General features: G+C 36.9%; 1 protein-coding gene across 6 annotated transcripts in view; it reads right to left on the reverse strand.

Moving 5' to 3' along the window:
* Positions 1 to 15,812: 15,812 nt before the first annotated feature.
* Positions 15,813 to 23,503, reverse strand: part of KYNU (kynureninase) — a 290,523-nt gene continuing 282,832 nt past the window's right edge. For all 6 annotated transcript variants that reach the window (XM_055108492.2, XM_055108490.2, XM_055108491.2 and 3 more), the window contains 2 exons: positions 17,464 to 17,694; positions 15,813 to 16,077 (listed from right to left, as the gene is read on the reverse strand). In XM_055108492.2, the coding sequence (XP_054964467.1) occupies positions 15,952 to 16,077; positions 17,464 to 17,694 (357 nt within the window). In that variant the 3' untranslated portion in view covers positions 15,813 to 15,951. The remainder of the gene's footprint in view (positions 16,078 to 17,463; positions 17,695 to 23,503) is intronic.

Consider the following 23,503-nt stretch of genomic DNA (forward strand, 5'->3'; position numbering starts at 1 on the left):
AGCTTTTAAAATATGGAGGCTGATATGGTTTGGCTTTGTGTCCCCATCCACATCTCATCTTGAATTGTAATCCCCATGTGTTAAGGGAGAGAACTGGTGGGAAGTGATTCGATGATGGGGGCAGTTTTCCCATGCTGTTCTCATGGTAATGAGTGAGTTCTCACGAGATAGCTGGTGGTTTTATAAGAGGCTCTTCCCCCTTCACTCTTACCTTATTCTCTCTCCTGTCACCTTGTAAAGAAGATGCCTCCTTTGCCTTTTGCCATGATTCTAAGTTTCTTGAGGCCTCCCCAGCCATGTGGAACTGTGAATCAATTAAACCTCTTTTCTTTAAAAATTACCCAGTCTCAGGTAGTATCTTTATAGCAGTGTGAGAACAGAGTAATACAGTAAACTAGTACCAGGAGAATGGGGTACTGCTATAAATATACCTCAAAATGTGGAAGGGACTTTGAACTGGGTAACAGGCTGAGGTTGGAACAGTTTGGAGGGCTCAAAAGAAGATAGGAAGATGTGGGAAAGCTTGGAATTTCCTAGAGACTTGTTGAATGGTTTTGACCAATATGCTGATAGACAACGGACAATGAAGTCCAGGCTGAGGTGGTCTCAGATGAAGATGAGGAATTTATTAGGAACTGAAGCAAAGGTCACTCTTGCTATACTTTAGCAAAGAGACTGGTGGCATTTTTTCTCTGCTCTAGAGATCTGTGGAACTTTTAACTTGAGAGAGATTATTTAGGGTATCTGGTGGAAGAAATTTCTAAGCTGCAAAACATTCAAGAGGTGGCAGGGTGTAAAAGTTTGGAAAATTTGCAGCCTGACCATGTGATAGAAAATAAAAATCCATTTTCTGGGGAGAAATTTAAGCTTGCTGCAGAAATTTGCATAAGTAACGAGGAGCTGGATGTTGATCACCAGGACCAAAGGGGAAAATGTCTCCAGGACATGTCAGAGACCTTCATGGCAGCCCCTCCCATCACATGCCCAGAGGCCTAGGAGGAAGAAATTATTTCCTGGGCTGGGCCTAGGCTCTGTGCAGCCTTGGGACTTGGTGCCCTGCATCCCAGCACGTGTGATTGAAAGGGGCCAAGGTACAGCTCAGACCATTGCTTCAGAAGGTACAAGCCCCAAGCCTTGGCAACTTCCACATGGTGTTGGGCCTGCGGGTGCACAGAGGTCAAGAATTGAGGTTTGGGAGCCTCCACCTACATTTCAAAAGATGTATGGAAATGCCTGGGTGTCCAGGCAGAAGTCTGCTACATGGACGAAGCCCTCATGGAGAACACCTGCTAGGGCAGTGCAAAGGCGAAATGTGGAGTTGGAGCCCCCACATGGAGTTCCCACTGGGGAACTGCCTAGTGGAGCTGTGAGAAGAGGGCCACCATCTTCCAGACCCCAGAATGGGAGATCCACTGACAGCTTGTACCATGCACCTCGAATTGCTGCAGACTTGCAATGCCAGCCTGGGAAAGCAGCTGGGAGGGGAACTGTACACTGCAAAGCCACAGGGTTGGAGCTGCCCAATACTATGGGAGCTCCCCTCTGGCATCAGCTTGACCCAAATGTGAGACATGGAATCAAAGAAGATAATTTTGGAGCTCTAAGATTTAATGACTGCCCTGTTGAATTTCAAAATTGCATGGGGCCTATGGCCCCTTTGTTTTGGCCAATTTCTCCCATTTAAAATGGGAGCACTTATCCAATGCCTGTACCCCCATTGTATCCTGGAAATAACTAACTTGGTTTTGATTTTACAGGCTCATAGGCAGAAGGAACTTGCCTTGTCTCAGATGACACTTTGGACTTGGACTTTTGAGTTCATGCTGGAACAAGTTAAGACTTTGGGGGACAGTTGGGAAGGCATGATTTTGAAAAGTGAAGACCAGAGATTTGGTCAGGTGTGGAATAATATGGTTTGTCTTTGTGTCCCCATTCAAATCTTATCTTGAATTGTAATACCCACATGTCAAGGGAGAGGCCTAGTGGAAAGTGATTGGATCATGGAGATGATTTCCCCCATGCTGTTCTTGTGATAGTGAGTTCTCACAAGAGCTGAAGGTTTTGTAGGGTCTCTTCTCCCTTTACTTTTCCTTTCTTCTCTCTCCTGCCACCTTGTGAAGAAGGCGCCTGCTTCACCTTCTGCCATAATTGTAAGTTTCCTGAGGCCTCCCCAGCCATGCAGAACTGTGAGTCAATTAAATCTCTTTTGTTTATAAATTACCCAGTCTCAGGTATTTTTTATAGCAGTGTGAGAATGGACTAATACAAAGGCAGAAGGGATTGTTTCCAACATCAGAATATATGGTGAAAAATATTACATACAAGGTGTTATTGAAGTCATAAATTTTGAGGCAGGTGACATAAATTCTCATCCAAGTCATCACTGTTCATTGTTTTTATTAAATTTTCCAACATTAACAAAAATAGAGAGAATTCCACATATTATTCACCCAGTTTTCAAATTTATCAAGATTTTTTCATACTGTTTTTTTCTTCTTCCCTCCTACCTCTCCTCTCCTCTCTCCTCCCTTTCCTTCCTTCCTTCCTTCCTTCCTGTGGTAAGATGACTAATGACCCTCAAAGATGTCCATGTCCTAATCCTTAGAGGTATGAATATTTTACATTATATGGCAAAGAGGAATTGTGATTGTAGATGGAATTAGGTCACTAATCAATTGACCTTAACATAGGGAGATAATCCTTGATTGTCCAGTTGGCCTCAATAGACTCAAAAAGGCTCTTAAAAGTGGAAGACAGAAGAAAAGGGTTAGAGAAAGATGTGAGGATGAAAGAATAGGTAGAGAGATGAAACATTGCTGTCTTTAAAGATGGACCTTAAGCAAAGGATTGTGGGAAGCCTCTAGAATCTAAAAAAAGTAAGAAAACAGAGTTCCCCCTGGAACCTCCAGAAAGAAACGTCACCCTGCCAAGGCCTTGCTTTTGATCTCATGAGACCCATGTTGAACCTCTAACCTATGGAACTGTAAGATAATAAATGTGGGTTATTTTCAGTCACTATGTTTTTTGGTCATTTGTTATAGCAGCCATAGAAGAATACTACACCTTTTTAGTTTGTCATCGTTCTTTTTTATAATTTTGCAGAGGAATTTTAAGGCAAATTCCAGATTTTGTATTATTTCACTCCTATGTACTTGGTATATATATATAGAAATATGAATAGCTTCTTACTCCCACAATACTATTATCACAGCTAACAAATTAGATAAAAATACATTTCTCATTCAAATTTCCTCAATTCTCACAACAATGTCTTTTTATAGTTGGTCTTTGAATGAAGATCCCAACCAAGTCCACACATTGCATTTGTTTATTATATCTCTTCAGTCTCATAATTCAGGGTAGTGCCTTCTCCCCTACCTGCCTCCTATTGTATTCATGCCACTGACATGTTGAATAAATCCAATCAGCAGCTATGTTGCATGCCCTGTATTTGACTCTTTATGGAATCATTTAATTGCCCCTCTATTCTTCATACTTTTTATAAACTGGAAGGTAGCTTTAGGGCTATTTTGATTGGACTTGGTTTCTTATTTCCTGACTGTACTGCAGAGTGGTGCAGTCTACTTCATATTCATCACATTGAGCACATAATTACATGTTGTTCCATTTTTAATGGTATCAGTATTGATCAATGAAGTTCGTAACAACGTGATGCCTCCACTATATATTAATAGTTTTCACTAACTTTTCCTTTAATGTTTATCTTTGCCTGAATCTGTTATCCTAAGTATTGAAAAATGATTATATTCGATTTTCTTCATCAAATATTATCTGTAATTTCCTATAAAGAATAATTTTCCAAAGTAGAGTATTTATAATATGCTCTATATTATATATGAGAAAAGAGAGAATTGTGAATTGCCTTTATAGCTCTATTATGTAAAAAAAGTAATAGAAAGATAAAGTGAAACTTGGGGAAATACTTATACATAGTAAGAGGGAATAAACTGAAGAATTGGAGATATTGTAGAATCTAAAATTTAAAAAAAAATTTATAAAAATTAAATGAAAAATTTCAAAATACTGAAACAATGTATCCAATTGGTGGTTGTAAGGACATAGGGAAAAAACCAATGTTATTTCTATTCTCTCACTCAAGAATCAACATAAAATGCTTTACCTCTGGTCACCAAAATGTGTATAGGGATTTCTCCTCACCAGCAAGCAATTCTGCATTGAACGCAAGCTAGGTATCCTCTAATTGAATTCAATTCTGACGTGATATACTTGGAGATATCATTCAACCCCACAGGTTAAGGGCTCAGTTCCACAAGACTGCCCCCACAACCCCACTTCCAACGCTAATGGCAAGTCCCTGGCTTTTTACCTGCTAGCTATAAATTAGTATATTAATCCGTTTTCCCACGGCTGATAAAGACATTCCCAAGATTGGGCAATTTACAAAAGAAAGAGGTTTAATGGACTCACAGTTCCACATGGCCAGGGAGGCCTCATAATCATGGCAGAGGTGAAAGGCACATCGCACAAGATGGCAGACAAGAGAAGAACTTGGGCAGGGACACTCCCCTTTATAAAACCATCAGATATCATGAGACTTACTCACCATCATGAGAACAGCACAGAAAAGACCTGCCCTCATGATTCAATTACCTCCCACCGGGTACCTCCCCAAACACATAGAAATTCAAGATGAGATTTGACTGCGGACAAAGCCAAACCATATCATTCTGCCCCTGGCCCCTCTTAAATGTTCTCACATTTCAAAACCAATCATGTCTTCGCAACAGTCACCCAAAGTCTTAACTCATTTCAGCATTAACTCAAAAGTCCACAGTCCAAAGTCTCATCAGAGACAAAGCTTAAAGATGGACCTTAAGCCAAGGATTGTGGGAAGCCTCTAGAATCTAGAAAAGGTAAGAAAACAGAGTTCTCCCTGGAGCCTCCAGAAAGAAACATCGTCCTTCCACCTATGGGCCTGTAAAATCAAAAGCAAGTTAGTTACTTCCTAGATACAATGGGGATACAGGCATTGGGTAAATACAGCCACTCCAAATGGGAGGCATTGGCCAAAACGAAGGGGCTACAGGCCCCATGAAAGTCTGAAATCCAGTGGGGCAGTCAAATCTTAAAGCTCCAAAATGATCTCCTTTGACTCCATGTCTCACATCCAGGTCACACTGATGCAAGAGGTGGTCTCCCACAGCCTTGAGCAGGTCCGCCCCTGTGGCTTTGCAGGGTATAGCCCCCTCCTGGCTGCTTTAACAGGCTGGCATTGTCTGCAGCTTTTCCAGGTGCGTGGTGGATTTACCATCCTGAGTTCTGGAGGACAGTGGCCCTCTTCTCAAAGCTCCACTAGGTGGTGCCTCAGTAGGGACTCTGTATGGGGGCTCCCACCATACTTTTCCCTTCTTCACTGCCCTAGCAGAGGTTCTCCATGAGGGCCTTGCCCCTGCAGCAAACTTCTGCCTGGGCATCCAGGCATTTCCATACATCCTCTGAAATCTCGGTGTAAGTTCCCAAACCTCAGTTCTTGACTTCTGTGAACCCAGGCTCAACACCATATGGAAGCTGCCAAGACTTGGGGCTTCCACCCTCTGAAGCCACAGCCCAAGCTGTACCTTGGCCCCTTTTAGTCATGGATGGAGCTGCTGGGACACAGGGCACCAAGTCCCTAGACTGCACACACCAGAGGGACCCTGTGACCAGCCCACGAAGCCATTTTTCCTTCTAAAGCTCCTGGTCTGTGATGGGAGGGGCTGCCACAAAGATCTCTGACATGCCCTGGAGACATTTTCCTCATTGTCTTAGTGATTAACATTCAGCTTCTTGTTACTTATGTAAATGTCTGCAGCCAGCTTAAATTTCTCCTCAGAAAATTGGTTTTCCTTTTCTACTGCATTGTCAGGCTGAAAATTTTCTGAACTTTTATGCTGTATTTCCCTTTTAAAACTGAATGCCTTTAATAGCAACCAAGTCACCTCTTGAATGCTTTGCTGCATAAAAATTTCTTCCTCCAGATACCCTAAATAATCTGTCTCAAGTTTAATGTTCCACAAATCTCTAGGGCAGGGGCAAAATGCCTCCAGTCTCTTTGCTTTATGTCTAAAACATAACAAGAGTCACCTTTGCTCCAGTTCCCAAGAAGTTCCTTATCTTTGTCTGAGACCACCTCAGCCTGGACTTCATTATTCATATTATTATCAGCATTTTGGTTAAAGCCATTCAACAAGTCTCTAGGGAGTTCCAAATTTCCCACACTTTCCTGTCTTCTTATGAGCCCTCCAAACCATTCCAACCTCTGCCTGTTACCCAGTTTAAAGTTGCTTCCACATATTCGGGTACCTTTTCAGCAGTGCCCCTCTCTACTGGTGCCAACTTACTATATTAGTCAGTTTTCAGGCTGCTGATAAAGACATACCTGAGACTGGGCAATTTACAAAAGTAAGACCCAATTCCACATGGCGGGGGAGGCCTCACAATCAGGGCAGAAGGTGAAAGGCACGTCTCAAATGGCACAGACAGGACAAGAGCCTTTGCAGGGAAACTCCACATTATGAAACCAACAGATCTCATGAAACTTATTCATTATCATGAGAACATCATGGGAAAGTCCTGCCCCCATGATTCAATTACCTCTTACCAGGTCCTTCCCACAAAGATAAAACTACAAAATCAAACAAGTTAAACAAAACATCTTATTATCCCAGACAAAATTGAAAATACCACTATGAAATAAAAATATAATTTATATTTTTAAAATATGTATTTTCTTTTAACTAAAAAATCCTAGAAACATTATCAGCTCAAATAAAATGAGCACTCTTCCTGTTAAGATTCTGGTTTCTAAAGAAGGTTTTTCTCTGAAAAGAACTGTATAGTCTTAGATAAATAAATAACAAGTTTGAAGTTGGAAATATGTAATATAAGCCTACCTGTTTTTATACTAAAGGCTATGAAGTTATCAAAAATAGATAGGGTCATGTCAAAAGGACTCAAGAACCATCTTAAACAATCAAAAGTTGAAAAACTAGAGAATTAGTCAAAACAATTATTGCAATAAACCAAAACCACATCAGATCTATTTACATCCACTACTTCACAATGACCTCCATTATTATTGTGTTATTTGAGACTAAATCTTGCTGAAATTAAAAATAAAATTATTAGTGGGAAGAGAACATAGAGCATATCATACACACAGTGCACAGGCTAATGGCCCACATAAGCATCACATCCGTAATCTCAGTAACAGGGTACCCTAATCCATTGATTCCCAGGTTGTGCTTTATTGATGTGATATTTCCAGGCTGTTTGAAGGTTTCTTTCTTGAAGTGGTGCAAAAATCCATTTACTTAAAAAATCAATGTTCTAACAACTTCAGTTTATGGAGAAAATACACTATATAATTTAAATGTGAACCCATATAGTTTTGAACTCAAGAATAAGTAGAAAGTTATTGAGCATAAAATAGCTGTAGAAAAGTTTATTTAATTTGAAATTAATTTACTGACTTCACACCCAGTCTTTCTTCAGTCTGTTTTTTAATAAGTTAAAGCAACATGAAATAAATATAATTAGTTTTAAACAAACAGCCCTATATATTGTAATAGCCCCAGAAGATCACTATAAAAGAATTGACATTCATATAAATTTGCATGACTGGATGAAGAAAATGTGGTATATATACACCATGGAATACTATGTAGCCATAGTATTGAGGAATGAGATCATGTCCTTTGCAGGGACGTGGATGAAGCTGGAAGCTATCATCCTCAGCAAATTAACACAGGAACAGAAAACCAAACATCGCATGTTCTCACTCATAAGTGGGAGGCGAGAATACATGGACACAGAGAGGGGAACAACACACACTAGGGCCTGCTGGGGGGTGGGAGGTGAGGGGAGGGAACTTAGAGGACGGGTCAATAGGTGCAGCAAACCACCATGGCACACGTATACCTATGTAACAAACCTGCAGGTTCTGCACATGTATCCTGGTTTTCTTTAGAAGAAATTTTTAAAAAATACAATTGCTTCAAATATTATATTTATATTATGTAAATATATATTTAATTATCATGTTTACATAAAATATATTTTACATAAAATATATTTTATACTGTATTATATATTTCATATTTTATGTGTTTTTATTTTATATAAATATATGTTTATATATTATATATATATTCAGGTAAATCCTACTTATGTGATTGGAAAAAAACTAAAAACAAGAATTTAAAGTGTTCTTCTCATTGATTCTCTGCAACTGACAGAAGCAAACATAAAAACTCCGGAAAATCAGACTTAACTCAGTTTTCAAAGAATTCAAAAGGTCAAGGTAAGTGAGCAGTTCGAAGCTATCAATCACAAAATTACAAAGGAAACAAGGCATTATATGTGAACTCCAACAGAAACAACTGTACATTCATTATATATTAGATATGGACTATCAACTAGTTGTAATTAAGAATAAAGAAAATGCTGACTTAGATCAGGTTCCCGTGACACCGTGCTTGAGACTGGGATTTGGATGACTATGTTTTATTGAAGGAGTGCTCATCAGGGAAACCTGTAACAGAGGAAGTGAAGGGGATCACCAAAAGAGCTGGGCAAGGGATGGTCTCAGGAAACTTCTAGTCATGGTCTAATCCACAGAGAAGGGGTGGCTTCTGAAGCATAAACTGTAGTGTGAAGATTATCCTTCTCCTGACTGATACAAAGTGTAAGTTTTTCATATTTTCATTTTTTTTTCCAATCCTTTATAGTGGGTGGCCTGACCCCAAAGTTTGAGGAGGGAGGTAGCTAAAAGCGTTGGTGGCAGCCACCAGGCAAAACAGCTGATGCAGGGAAGCTCAATGGGGAACGAGAATGTCCACTACTAATGCCTAAAGCAGAAGCACATTCGAAAGATCACAAATGGAAGGAATTTTGAAAAGAAATCTAATGAAACTTTTAGAAACTAAAATATATGTTTTAGAATTCTTAAGAATGCAGCCCAGAAATTCAAAGAAATAGAAAATATGAGGTTAAAGGCATAAAGGAGAGAGTGAAAAATTCTAACATATATCCTTTTATTTTAAAAAGGAAATAATAGAAAGAGGTAATAATTGAATAAATAAATAATACTTCTGAATTTTCTAGAAATTAAAAAATTAATCCTCAAATCTTGGATAGACAGCAAATAAAGAAATAGAATAAACACAATAATAACTGCCTAGACACATCATAATAAAAGTGCAGATCATTAAAGACAAAGAGCCCTTAAGAGCAATGGTTCAACTAATTTACATTCCCACTAACAGTGTAAAAGCATTCTTATTTCTCCACAGCCTCACCAGCATCTATTGTTTCCTGACTTTTTAATGATTGCCATTCTGACTGGCATGAGATGGCATCTCATTGTGGTTCTGATTTGCATTTCTCTGATGATCTGAATGCTTAACAGCAGTAATGGAAGCCAAAATACTGTAACTTAATATTTTCTACTTCCTGAAAGAAAATTACTGTCGACATAGAATTCTATATGAAGTGAAACTATTTTTAAGTAATGAGAAAATGGTATCAATAAATGTTTTTTCCCAAAGACTAATACAATTTACCACTAAAAGTTTTTCATTAAAATGAATTGTAATAAATTATATATGTACTTCATCCATAAATAAAATTCTGAATTGTAGGGAGAAATAGCAAACATTAGCGAGAGAGAGAGAGACAGAGAGAGAGAGAGAGAGAAAGAGGAGGGAGGAAGCTAGACTAAAAACGCTGTAATGAATAGCAATAGTGTATAAATAAAGAGTTGGCTGTTTGATGTTAAAGCATTCTCATTTCTTCAACTAGTCAGAAGGAGAGTTATAAAAATGGCTAATTCTAAACTTCATTATATTTGCATGTTAAAATAGCCAGAGTAATTGCTAAAATAACAAAGAATAAGTGTATAATTTCCACACAAATAGAAAGAAAAAACGGACTCAATACACCTCCACACACACATCCCTAAATCCAAAGGAAGAAAAACAGAGGAAAATAAATAAAAATCAAAAAGAAAATGAGGGGCTGGGTGTGGTGGCTCACACGTAATCCCAGCATTTTGGAAGGTCAAAGTGGGCGGATCACCTGAAGTCAGGAGTTTGATACCAGCCTAGCCAACATGGTGAAATCCTTTCTCTATGAAAAATACAAAAATTAGCTGGGCATAGTGGCCCATGCCTGTAATCCCAGCTACTTGGGAGGCTGAGGCATGAAAATTGCTTGAACCCAGGAGGCAGAGGTTGCAGTGAGCTGAGATCGTGCCACTATACTCCAGCCTGGGTGACAGAGAGAGACTGTCTCAAAAAAAAAAAAAAAAAAAAAAAAAAAAAAGAGGTCCAGGAGTGGCAGCTTATGCCTGTAATGGGAGGCTGAGGAGGGAGGACTGCTTGAGGCCAGGAGTTTGAGATTAGCCTGGGCAACATAGCAAGACTCTGAATCTACAAAAAAAATTATTTTTAAAAATTAGCTTGGCATCGTGGCATGTGCCTGTAGTCCCAGCTGCTTGGGAAACGGGGGACAGAGGATCACTCAAGTGTTTGAGTTGGAGGTTGCAGTGAGCTATGATCATGTGCCACTGCACTCCGCCTGGGCAACAGAGTGACAACCTGTGAGAAAGAAAGAAAGAAAGAAAGAGAGAAAGAGAAAGAGAGAGAAAGAAAGAGAACAAGGAAAGAAGGAAGGAAGGAAGGGAGAAAAATGTGCTCATTTGCATAAAATTTCCCATATTAAAAATATATACCAATCGAATTCATGTATATACAGTATCAATTATCAGTTAAATGTTAAATTTTATAAAAGATAACACATTGGGCTGGTGCAATGCCTCATGCGTATAATCCGAATATGGGAAGCTGAGGCAGGAAGATTGCTTGGGGCCAGGAGTTTGAGACCAGCCTGGGAAATGTAGCAAAACACTGTTTCTACAACTTTTTTTAACTTAACACTTAAAAATGAGCCAGGCATTGTGGCACATGCCTGTAGTCCTAGCTACTCCAGAGGCTGACGTGGGAGGATCACTTGAGCCCAGGAGGTTGAGACTGCAGTGAGCTATAATCACATCAGTACACTCCAGCCTGGGTGACAGAGGGAGACCCTGTCTTTTAAAACAACAACAAAAAAGATAATGTGGAATGACAATAAAATTAGAAGTACTTAGGAATTTGTCAAACTATAAATGTGCGTTTCCATAATAGAGAAAATAAAAAATTTTAAGAAGCATTAAAGAAATCATAAATAAATGAAAATAAATGCCATGGTCTTGGGTAGGAAGGCTCACTATTGAGTCAATTCTTCCAAAACTGATCTAAAATTTAATTGCAGTTCAATTGAAATCCCAACAGGGGTTTTATGGAACACAATAGATTTATTCTAAATTTATTTAGATGTATTTAAAAATATAAAAAAAAGTAGGGGGCCCAGGATAACCAGGACAATTCAGGGCAATCTTAATAAAAAGAAGCTGAGAGATTTAATCTAGCAGATGCCAGGCCCTGCTATGTTGTTGTAATTAAGGAAGTGAAGTATTGATGAAAAAACAAGCAAATTAGCCAGTGTGAAAGTACAGATAGCCCAGAAAGACATCCATATATATATATTGCTTTCATATATCTACATATCTATATTTATATAGATATATAGAAACCTGTCTTATGAAATAGAAGGAATTATTAATAATATAAATTATCTATATGGGAAAAAATGAAATAGAATCACCACCTCACATCATTTACAAAATTACTTGTAACATAGGAGAACTTAAAGATGGTTTATGACTCTTCCCTAAAACAAATGTAAAATTTGTAATACAATACTGAGCAGCAGTGAAAATGAATGGAAAGCTACATGCCACAAATGGATGAATCTAAAAATATGTGCAAAAGCAGAATATATACAGTATAATTGCATTGATACAATATTCATGCACAACCAAAATTAGCTAATAGATTTTTATGGGTACATACATGGGTTTAAAACTTAAAGAAAGTAAGGGAATGAAGAAAACAAAATATAATTCGATGGTTATCTGTGGATTTGGGGAGGGAGCAGAATGTGAGCTGGAAAGAGAATTTTTAATGCTATTTTTTAACCTAGGTGTTGAGTACATGGTGCTGATTATGCTTTCCATGATCTGTATATATACTTTGATATAATTTTAATGTGATTAGCATGAAATATTTTAGAACATTTATAAACTTATGAGCACCTTCCAATATTTCCCCTCACTCAAACATCTAATTAATACCCTTCAGAAATTATCATTTGTCATTATAGATTTACTTCTCTGCTTACAAGTTCAACATATGTTTCTCCTACTAAGCTCCTTGTTCCATGAGAACTGAAAACACATATGTTTTGTTTACCACTATGAAGTTGAAAAACAATTCCTGGTCAGGCATGGTGGTGTGTGACTAAAGTCTCAGCTACTCAGGAGGTTAAGGTATGAGGATCATTTGAGCCCAGGAGTTTGAGACCTGCCTGAGTAACATAGAGAGACATCATCTTCCATCTTTAAAATAAAAGCATTCCTATATACCAACATATGTATATAGGACAAACAGAGAGCCAAATCATGAGTGAACTCCCATTCACAATCGCTGCAAAGAGAATAAAATACCTAGGAATACAACTTACAAGGGATGTGAAGGACTACTTCAATGAGAACTACAAACCACTGCTCAAGGATATCAGAGAGGACACAAACAAATGGAAAAACATTCCATGCTCATAGATAGGAAGAATCAATATCCTGAAAATGGCCATATTGCTGAGAGTAATTTATAGATTCAATGCTATTTCCATCAAGCTACCATTGACTTTCTTCACAGAATTAGAAAAAACTACTTTAAAGTTCATATGGAACCAAAAAAGAGCCTGTATTGCCAAGACAATCCTAAGCAAAAAGAACAAAGCTGGAGGCATCACACTACCTGACTTCAAACTATACTACAAGGCTATAGTAAACAAAATAGCATGGTACTGAACAAAAACAGATATATAGACCAATGGAACAAAACAGAGGCCTCAGAAATAACACCACACATTTACAACCATCTGATCTTTGATAAACCTGACAAAAACAAGCAATGGGGAAAGGATTCCCTATTTAATAAATAGTGTTGGGAAAACTGGCTAGCCATATGCAGAAAACTGAAACTGGACCCCTTTCTTATATCTTATACAAAAATTAACTCAAGATAGATTAAAGACTTAACTGTAAGACCTAAAACCAAAAAAAACCCTAGAAGAATATCTAGGCAATACCATTCAGGACATAGGCATGGGCAAAGAATTTAAGACTAAAACACCAAAAGCAATTGCAACAAAAGCCAAAACTGACAAATGGAACCTAATTAAACTAAAGAGCTTCTACACAGCAAAAGAAACTATCATCAGAGTAATCGGGCAACCTACAGAACGGGAGAAAATTTTTGCAATCTATCCATCTGACAAAGGGCAAATATCCAGAATCTACAAGGGACTTAAACAAATTTACAAGAAAAACACAACCCCATCAAAAAGTGGGTGAAGGATACGAACAGACACTTCTCAAAAGAAGACATTTATGCGGCCAACAAATATATGAAAAAAAACTCATCATCACTGGTCATTAGAGAAATGCAAATCAAAACCACAATGAAATACCATCTCACGCCAGTTAGAATGCTAATCATTAAAAAGTCAGGAAACAACAGATGCTGAGAGGATGTGGAGAAATAGGAATGCTTTTACACTGTTGGTGGAGTATAAATTAGTTCAACCATTGTGGAAGACAGTGTGGCAATTCCTTGAGGATCTAGAACCAGAAATACCATTTAACCCAGCAATCCCATTACTGGGTATACCCTAAGGATTATAAATCATTCTACTATAAAGACACAAGCACACGTATGTTTATTGCAGCACTATTCACAATAGCAAAGACTTGGAACCAACCCAAATGGCCATCAATGATAGACTGGATAAAGAAAATGTGGCACATATATACCATGGAATACTATGCAGCCATAAAAAAGAATGAGTTCATGTCCTTTGCAGGGACATGGATGAAGCTGGAAACCATCATTCTCAGCAAACTAACACAGGAACAGAAAATCAAACACTGCATGTTCTTACTCATAAGTGAGAGTTGAACAATGAGAACATATGAACACAGGGAGGGGAACATCACACACCAGGTCCTTTTGGGTAGTTGGGGATAAGAGGAGGGTTAGCATTAGGAGAAATACCTAATGTAGATGACGGGTTGATGGGTGCAGCAATCCACCACGGCACATGTATACCTATGTAACAAACCTGCATGTTCTGCACGTGTATCCAAGAACTTAAAGTATAAATATATATATTTATACTTTATATATATTATACTTTATATATATTTATTTATATAAATATATTAAAAATATAAATATATATAAACATATAAATATAAATATATATATTTATATATATGTATATGAATCCACTTATGCATGAGTTTTAAGGTTTTGAGAACTCTTCCATCTATGAGGATTAGTTACAGTAGGAAGATTTGCTAAAGCAGTATGTAGCCACTCAATTAAGGGAGATAACATGAGTAATGTAGCACAATACATGGTACATGGTAAGTACATGATAAATATCAGTAGCTACTGGTATTGGTAGGTGTTGATGTTGGAGTTCCACATATTATTATTTATGTCTACCATCCAAAGTGTTTATTTAAGTTTGTTTATTTCATTCAAACTTGTTTAATCGGAGGCAATAATTATGTCACTCTTTCTTGTTGACTATGTATACAAATCTACACTATTTTGTCAACTTATAAATAATGATTGTGGCATCAACAATTGAAAACTAGGTAAGTCCAACAGGGCTAAGTGTAACTTTAGGTTTTTCACAATGGGTAAGAAAGGTCCATAGATTTGAGATAAAGATGTCAAGAGATGGAGCACATATTTCTTATGCCTCTAATCCCCAAAAAGATCTTGGGGTTATTTATTTACTATGGAAACATAGTAATATAATATCTAAGCTCTTATATTAGGGGAAGTTCTCATTTAAAAAGTAAGAGATTATGATAACATTAAAGAAAGAAACATTCTTAAAAAGTGTGAATTAGGGCCCATGAGTGGGTAAGGAAATCAATATAATGAGTTTCCAACATTTCTTATGAGATAAAATAGAATAGTACCTATTAGAGCACAGGCAAATAATTGTAAAAACTTTTATTTTTGCTATTTAGACTATTTTATCAAATAGAAGATGGTAACTGTTTATTTGAGATGCATGCTAATTTCACAGATGGTAACGAGAAAGATGGCCAGTGGTGACTGTAAGAAACTATTGATTGAAAATTGAAAGATGGGTCCTCTTTCAAAGATGTTAAAATATGATAAAATATCTTAGAATCAATAATATTTCTCATATATTCACATAAATACTGGTTTCTGATATTACAGATCAGCAGGAGCAATGTGGATTGTACCCAAAAAATATTTGAAAGCCACTATCATATATATATATATATATATATATATATATATATATCAGACTACAATGCTTCAAAGAAACTCCTTGGTAAATTGAAGCTCAGGTAATATTTCCAAATTTGACACAATAATTGCACATACATTATGAAGTTGTCAGTTAAATCAGAAATTAAACCAACATAAAACATTTCAATGACCATGAAATGTGACAGCTTATCGAGACTGTATAGATAATACTTGAACCAACACAGTTTTGGTCCCCCAAACACCAAGCACCTAGGCAGCCCTGTGGACTCCTTAGTGCCACAGACTCTGAAAAACTATATCAGATTTTCTGTAAGGTATATTATTTATTGTTAGTTACATGTGGTCAATGGTGACATACTTTCAATAATTAAAAATTGAATAATACTGAAATAACCACAGCAGCTTTCAGTATAATTTGCTTAAGTTGTTCTAGAAAACACTGCTAATTTGTTGTTTCTGCAGAGTCAAGTATAGAAGTGAGCAGATTGGTAAATTTATAAACATCATGGAAAGAATTATAGAGAGGAACTGGAGCCACTCGAATGCCATTTGGATTCCGCTTGTCACACTGTGGGGAAAAAACAAAGCCACAATAATGTTAGCGTTATTCACACGTTGAAAATCTACATTCCAGATAAACTTATGTAAAGCACTTTCATAATGATTTCCCTAAAAATTAATATACATGCAAAATTTTTTTACTTTAAAACATGGTGTTTTTCTGTTTTATGAAACTTTTCTCTTGATAATAATTTAAGAAATAAGAATGGATTGGTGCATAAATAGCCAAGATAAATTCCTGAAATCTATTCAGCAACTATCTTCCTTAAGCATTTAATAGACCATAAATACATTTTGTTTTTTTTTTCCTGTGGGGACCCCATGGAAGGACTGGAATTCTTGGGTGAATTTAAGTGAATGAAAACCTCATTAGGGTCTAGAGAGTTTTAGTAAATTATCCTTGAACTTAATTCTCTAATCTTTGATCTCACAAATAAGAAGTGGGCTACATTGTAGGTCCTGAAGTAGCACCAGATAATTTGACATGCCTAGAGATCACTATGGTTAACTTTAGAAAACACCTGCTATAGGCTAGACAATATAGTATATAGTTTATGTGTGCTGTCCCATTTCAATCCAATCACAACTCTTGGAGGTAATTTATTTTATACCCCAAATACGGATGAAAATTTCAAGCCAATAGATCCTATGAACTTTCCAAAGAGGACAGAGTTTGACAACAGCAGAGTTTGATTTAGAACCTTGAACTTCTGACTTGTGTCTCCAGCATCTGGGAGTAACCTCTCCTACAGGTAAACATGAGCCAAGCAATGCCTTAATTACATAATCATTGGAAGTAGATACATTATCTTTTTTCCCTGAAATTACTCAGTTCACATTTATTAGTTCTCTTCAAGAGACCAAGAAGGTCATATAGGCCGAAGGGTTAAAAAAAAATTATTCCTTGCAATGTTACCACTCCTGAGAAGTGTATATATATCTTTTTTGACAGAAGTGACAAGGTTGAAAATAACTTAATTTGATCAAGCGACTAAATAAGACTTTCTTTTATAACCCTTCAATAAATTGGTATGATCTTTAATTCCATTCATCCAATAAATGAATTGTAGTACAGACTAGAGAAAACAATGTCCTGACTGAGTATGATGAAATAATAACTTTTTTCTGCCCAAACTGTTATGAAAAGAATGAGTAAGTTACAAAAAACTATTCCTATAAGCCAAGTTTGTGGTATCTTCTCTTTTATCAGAAACGACAGATCTCTATGCCTTGCAGTTAGCACAGTGCTGAGGGCTTAGTTGGCACTTAATTTATCCTTAATTGACTGACTGATGTGAAATAACATGCAACAATGAATAAATCAAAGAATCCAAATTTTATCCCTAACATGCGGCCCATAGACAAATCTGGTAGCAAAGCGAGACATACTTACAACCACTCCTCTTTTTTCTAGTTCTTGGAAAACATCTTTGTTTGGAACAGAAAATGTTATTGTTAGCTGGCACCCCCGCTCCTCTACATGAGACGGAGTAATTATGTTCACAACTGGTTTCTTGGTTGCTGCTTTATCTTTGCCATAGTTATGCTTGATCAGGTATTCCAGATAGCCAGTTAGCAAAACAGATTTTTTCCGTAATGCCTTCATTGTCGCTTGCTTAAAGATCTGTGGAATGAGAAACAATCAGATTAAAGTGTCTTATTGATTTACAAAGAAGCAAAAATTAAGAGTAAATCATGCATAAAAAGGAAATGCCCATATTTGATCTTTCCAATAAATATCTCCCTTTACATAATCTTTTTGTGTAAAATCATGCCCTCCTTTAAATGCTTTGCTATTAAATACTGAAGGTAAAATTTCCATGACAGAAAAATTGTACAAATGTCACTTAAATAAAACTTGCAAAGGAAGAAAATGTAAGTTAATATCATGTACCTGTGGCAGGCCAGGTTTCACTAATGCAGGCCTCCATCACAACTGTTTCAGTACTGACCGAGTGGTTACGTTAAATATTGAAAACTAAAAAAGTCAGTGCCCTTATACAAAGGCCGGGATGAATAAAAGCCTATCAAGAGTTTTGCCTAGGCTTTCCCTGGGCCTTAAAGCATGACAGAATAATGAAGGAATTCTTAACAGGACCCATTCAGGATTAAACAAGTTTTACTGTGGTTGTGAAGAAACTCTCCAGGCCTCTACAAACAAGTTTATTGAAGGTCTAAAGGAACTCCTCAAACTTCAGTGATTTAGCAGAAGACAAGATAAGGGTAATCACTCCAGCACCTGGACCCATTTAGATTAAGTAAATTTACTGAGGCTCCAGAGGAAGGTCTTCAGGACTCAGACCTTAGTTGTAGATTAAAAGAAGTTAATCACTTATGTCTTCAGATGAATGCACACTTACACCTGTAAAACTTCGTAATTTTGAGTTGGTCTGGTGATAATTTCCAGGCCTTCTCCCTGTAACCAGTTACAGAAATAAAAACTCTCTTCCTCCCCTGTTCATCTGCATCTTGTTATTGGGCCATGAGAAATAGCAGCCCAACCCTCAATTTGGTCCGGGAACATACCTTCAAAATTATTTTAAATTAAGTTAGTATAATCAAGTAAAACATACCTTAATAAATGGATTTAAATATCATACAATGTAAGCTTTTCCCCAAAACCACTTTTTGAAATCATAATCAAGAAGACTTTTCCAACTTTGATGTAAAGTTTGTTTATCCTCAAAAAAGTGCAATATGATCTAAACATGTGCAAATGTGGAAAGCAGTGTTACTGGTGATATTTATAACTGCTTTACTGACTCCCAAATCTCTTCCAGTTTAACAGTAAGAAAACAAGCAGTTAAATAATAATGCTAAGTTTCCTCAGAGAGGAAAGCAAATAATATTAGATAATGCATTTATTTTTACTGAAGCATTTGGGCTTGGTTTCTCTCATTTCCCCCCTTCTAAACTCTAGCACTGGTGTGAAAATACTGCCATTTGTGGGCTGAGATGTCTTATATTAAGATGAGTGACAAGGGCACACAATAACTGGTGTTGGAATATTAGGGGTCAGAACAGATGTGCTTTTCTGGCTTATCTCTTAAGGTCAAGTAGAGTGTAAAAATATATCCTATGTATAAGAACTAAATGAACTGCAAACAGAGCGTGATGCACTGGCCTGCCACTTAATGTTCCTTTTCTGTGTCATGAGCAAAGATATCAAGAGCAAAGATAGGGTCATTTGGTGATATTGAGACTTTATCAAGTCTATGAAAACAGTTATTCCTGTATGTACACGTGGCATGTGTAGGCAGGCACTCTAATAAAACTCAAACCATTCAGCCATAGATTTCCTGGAACTATACTGTATAGAGGCTATGGATTGGCTGAAGGAGAGGCTGGGAACTGTACTGAAGGTAAATGATATCTAAGCAAGAGAGGCAAAACAGGACAGAATGGTGCCTGTCTCTCTCTTCAACCACAACTCCCAGACAATGTCTGAAGTCTACAGAGACAGCTCAAGTAGAGGCTGATATCTTGGCTTCATAAGCCCCCGAGAGAGATCTGCAGTACAAATAATAGTGCTCCAAGATTCAGATGACCCAGGTTACACAGAGTTTGGTAGGAGGCATCTCCTTCATTTTCTTGGGCAAAGCAAATGTAGGTAGACTTGGCATAATGAAGACTCAAGGGAACACTGCCAAGTTTTGGGTCAAGGGACAAGAATCAAAATTCTCCCAGAGGAGCAGGGACAGGCAAGGCACGGGCCACAGCTGGTTTGGCTGTGAAGTTTGGAATAAAAAGACTATGTGAGGAATCTTTCCAAGATTCTCTCTGGAGCTTAATAATATTCTAAGAAATACTAAATAATAAATAATTCTAGGAAATTTTGTGGTTATGCTATGGGTGCCCTAATATGTACATGGGGGCAATCGATATGTGAAGTATCACATTTAATGATAGTTCATTTGTGTGCATAGGTTAGTAAAACTTTGAGGAATATTACTTGCATTTAGTTTTTAAAGGGACGTAGGGAATGTTGCTCTTGAAGCTTTCTCTTGATAACCAGAAACCAATTTTTTTGGTATGACAAATAGCTTCCATCTTAATATACTGTGGAATGTTGCCACTCTTTAATCATAAAATAACTTTTAAATATAAAACTTACTTTCTCCATTACAACCACAATAAGGGCAACTGCATTCTGAGGCACTTTTAAATTCATCTCACAGAGGGTAAAAGTCTATTCTGAGCTTCACATAAAAATATTGAGAGAGAATAATAGGGAAGTAACATAAATATTCCATTTTCTTTTTTGATTCTCATAAATGTTATGCTTTCAATATTGAGAAAATAATTTTTTTAAATTAGAAAAAATGAAAACTGTGGTTTGAAAAATATTCAGCTTAGAAGATAATACTTTGCAGAGTTTCAACTACTTGTATTTTTTTTCTTACTGACAAAATGAACACAAAGCTTGAAAAGCTAGATAAGTTTAAACAGGAAAAATAAGTTTGGTGTGATGTTTTCAATTGTCATATTTTTCTCTTAAATTCTTAAAACTGTCTCTCTAGGAAATTTGAAAGGAAACGTATAGTACATTTCTTTGTTGAGTCTTCTGACTCGCCATGTATTTTAATTGAATGCTCTAACTTTGTATTTTGAAGCCATTTATTTCATTATGAATTCAGAATACTGAAAGGGACTAAATATTGTCTACCTATTGCAACACATAAATATGAACCCTCAAAATATAATATACGTATTGTTTAAATTTAAGTATTTTGGAAAGTGAGGAGACTTCCAAAATAATCTTGTCCAAACATCTTACTTTAAAAAATAAGGCAAATACATCCAAAGGGAGTTGTTGCTTGTGTAAGGTCACACTTCGTGTCCATTGAGGGAGAGAGTACTTGCTACCAGGTTCCTGGCCTCAGGCTTCATCCCTTGATCCACAATATTTTAAGAATTATTGTATAAATGATTCGGATCAAAAAATATAAACAAAAGGACAGTTTGAAACTGATTACAATGTGCTATTTTTTATATCAATCAACCATATACACACGTATTTATTTAAAAAAGCCATATTAATATCTTTTTAAAAAGTCATTGCATTAAAAATCTAAGGTCTTATTTATATATGATTGATTCTTAAGTATAGAATCTCTCCTCCAGTTCGTATTTGACTGTGTTGAATATTTCTTAAAAGTAGAGACAACAAAGAGGCAGTTTGATTCATGCATTTACTTCTTTCGTTTATTGAAACTTCAACCACCTATCTCCTAAAATGGAATAAACTGGTTTAAAAAGATAAGGTGGCTGAGTGCAGTGGTTCACGTCTGTCATCCCAACTGCTTAGGAGTATAAAAAGTAAAGTAGAGGTTCCTCTTCAAAGACTTTCCTTCCCGTCTAATTAGGAATAAATAGTAACTTCTCTTAGAAGCAAAATTTATTCAAAGACCTGTGCTAACATTCTGAAATATCTGCTAGCTGTAATAAATACATCAATATACTTTATGTTTTTAGCTCCCACAATTTAGCCTAAATATTTGCCCTGACATGCTTATACTGGTCCAAGCAGCATTAGGTCACAGCCTGTTCCTCTTCCTTATTTAAAAGTGTTTTTACCTTTCTTAGCATTCCACAAGTTACTTCCTCCTTCCTTTGTTACCCTCTACCTTTACGTCTTTTAAAAAGTTCTAAGTTACTAGCCAATCGGGACAAATACAGAATGGGAGGTCCCATTCCAGCCATTGGAACTGGACACAGCAGTAGGGTGGACACGTCAGGTTATAAATGACCCTGTCTCCTTTGTTCGGTGTACTCTCATGGCAAAACTGCTGGCGAGTGTATCCTTTCTGCAGGAAGTAAAAATGACCTTACTAAATAAATCAAATTTGCCTTCAAGTGCTATTTCTTTATAGCACTGAAAAACAAACATTTCAAACAGGAGACTGAGGCAGGAGAATCGCTTGAGGCCAGGAGTTCCAGATTAACGTGGACAACATAGCCAGACCTCATCTCTAAAAAAATTTAAAAATAAGCTGAGCACAGTGGCATGCCCTGTAGTCTTAGCTACTCAGGAGGACCACTTGCAGCCAGTAGTTCGAGATCAGCCTGGGCAACATGGCAAAATCCTGTCTCTATAAAAAAATACAAAAATTAGTCAGGCATGGTGGTGCACTCTTGTAGTCCCAGCTGCTGTGGAGGCTGAGGTGGGAAGATCAACTGAGTCCAGGAGGCAGAGGTTGCAGTGAGCTGAGATCCCATCACTGCACTCTAGGAGTGACAGAAGGGGACCCTGTCTCAAAAATAAAGAAATAAAATAAATAAATAATAATAATCAGCCAAGTGTGGTGGTGCAGTCCTGCAGTCCCAGTCACCTGGAAGGTGGGGGCAGGAGGATCACTTGAACCCCAGGAGTTTGAGGCCATGCTAAGCCATGATCGTACTATTGCATTCCAGTCTGAACAACAGAGCAAGACCTCATCTCTAAATATAAATAAATAAAACTTAAAGGAAGGTAAGTATTAATAGAAGCATAGTTAATTCACTGACGCTTACTCACATGAGAAACCCATAAATGTCTAGAAAATAAGACATTTTAACAGTTAGAGAAAGGGAAGCAATTCAATGCATTAGTTTGTAATTCAAAAATTTTGCAATTTACAGTAGGAAAGAATTTTGAAAAAACACTTTTACCAACATAAGGCTTGATTAACTAAAGATAATTTTGGTTAGAACATAGTCTCAGCAGTGAAATGAGCAGAAAGAGGCTCAAGGGAAATATGTAAGTGATTAGAAGATCCAGAGAAATGCATATCATTCTTCTTGTGGCTTTTAGGGTTTTAAGTTTAGATATTGACTGGGTAACATAGTAAGACTTTGTCTGTACAAAAACTACAAAAATTAGCCCGGTGTAGCGGTGCACACCTGTAGTCCCAGCTACTCAGGAGGCTGAGGTTTAAGTTTAGATATTAAAAAGAAAAAATAAATCAGTTCTCAGATTATAACTGAAAATAAAAACTTTGTCTAGGTGACTCTAATACAGTGTGGTAGGAAAACAGTGGCTGGAAGAATAGGAATGTGCTTCCTTTCCCACAAGAGAAGGGTGAATACTACTAGAAAAGCCAGTCCACTGCAGAAAGTATGCCAAAGTGAGGGCGTCTAAAAGGAAATTTCCAGGTACGTCTGAGAAGTTATTTGCAAAGATATGGTGCACCAGAGGAAATTACTTTAGGTACAAGCTCTTCCTAAGGTATGTCCTGGTGCTTCTGATATTGTCACACATCTCGCTGATACAAACTTGCAAGGAATGCAGAAACTTTATTTTGTTTTAAAATGTTTAAACAAAATATTTATCTGAATGGATACTATAAAAACAACTCAAATATCATTATCTGATTTACTAAGCAGATTTTTAACTCAAAAAACTGTCAAAAATATATATCACTGGCTGAAAAATCTCGTTACTGTGTCTATTT

The sequence above is a fragment of the Pan paniscus genome, chromosome 13, assembly GCF_029289425.2.
Source record: "Pan paniscus chromosome 13, NHGRI_mPanPan1-v2.0_pri, whole genome shotgun sequence".
Classification (NCBI taxonomy): Eukaryota; Metazoa; Chordata; class Mammalia; order Primates; family Hominidae; genus Pan; species Pan paniscus.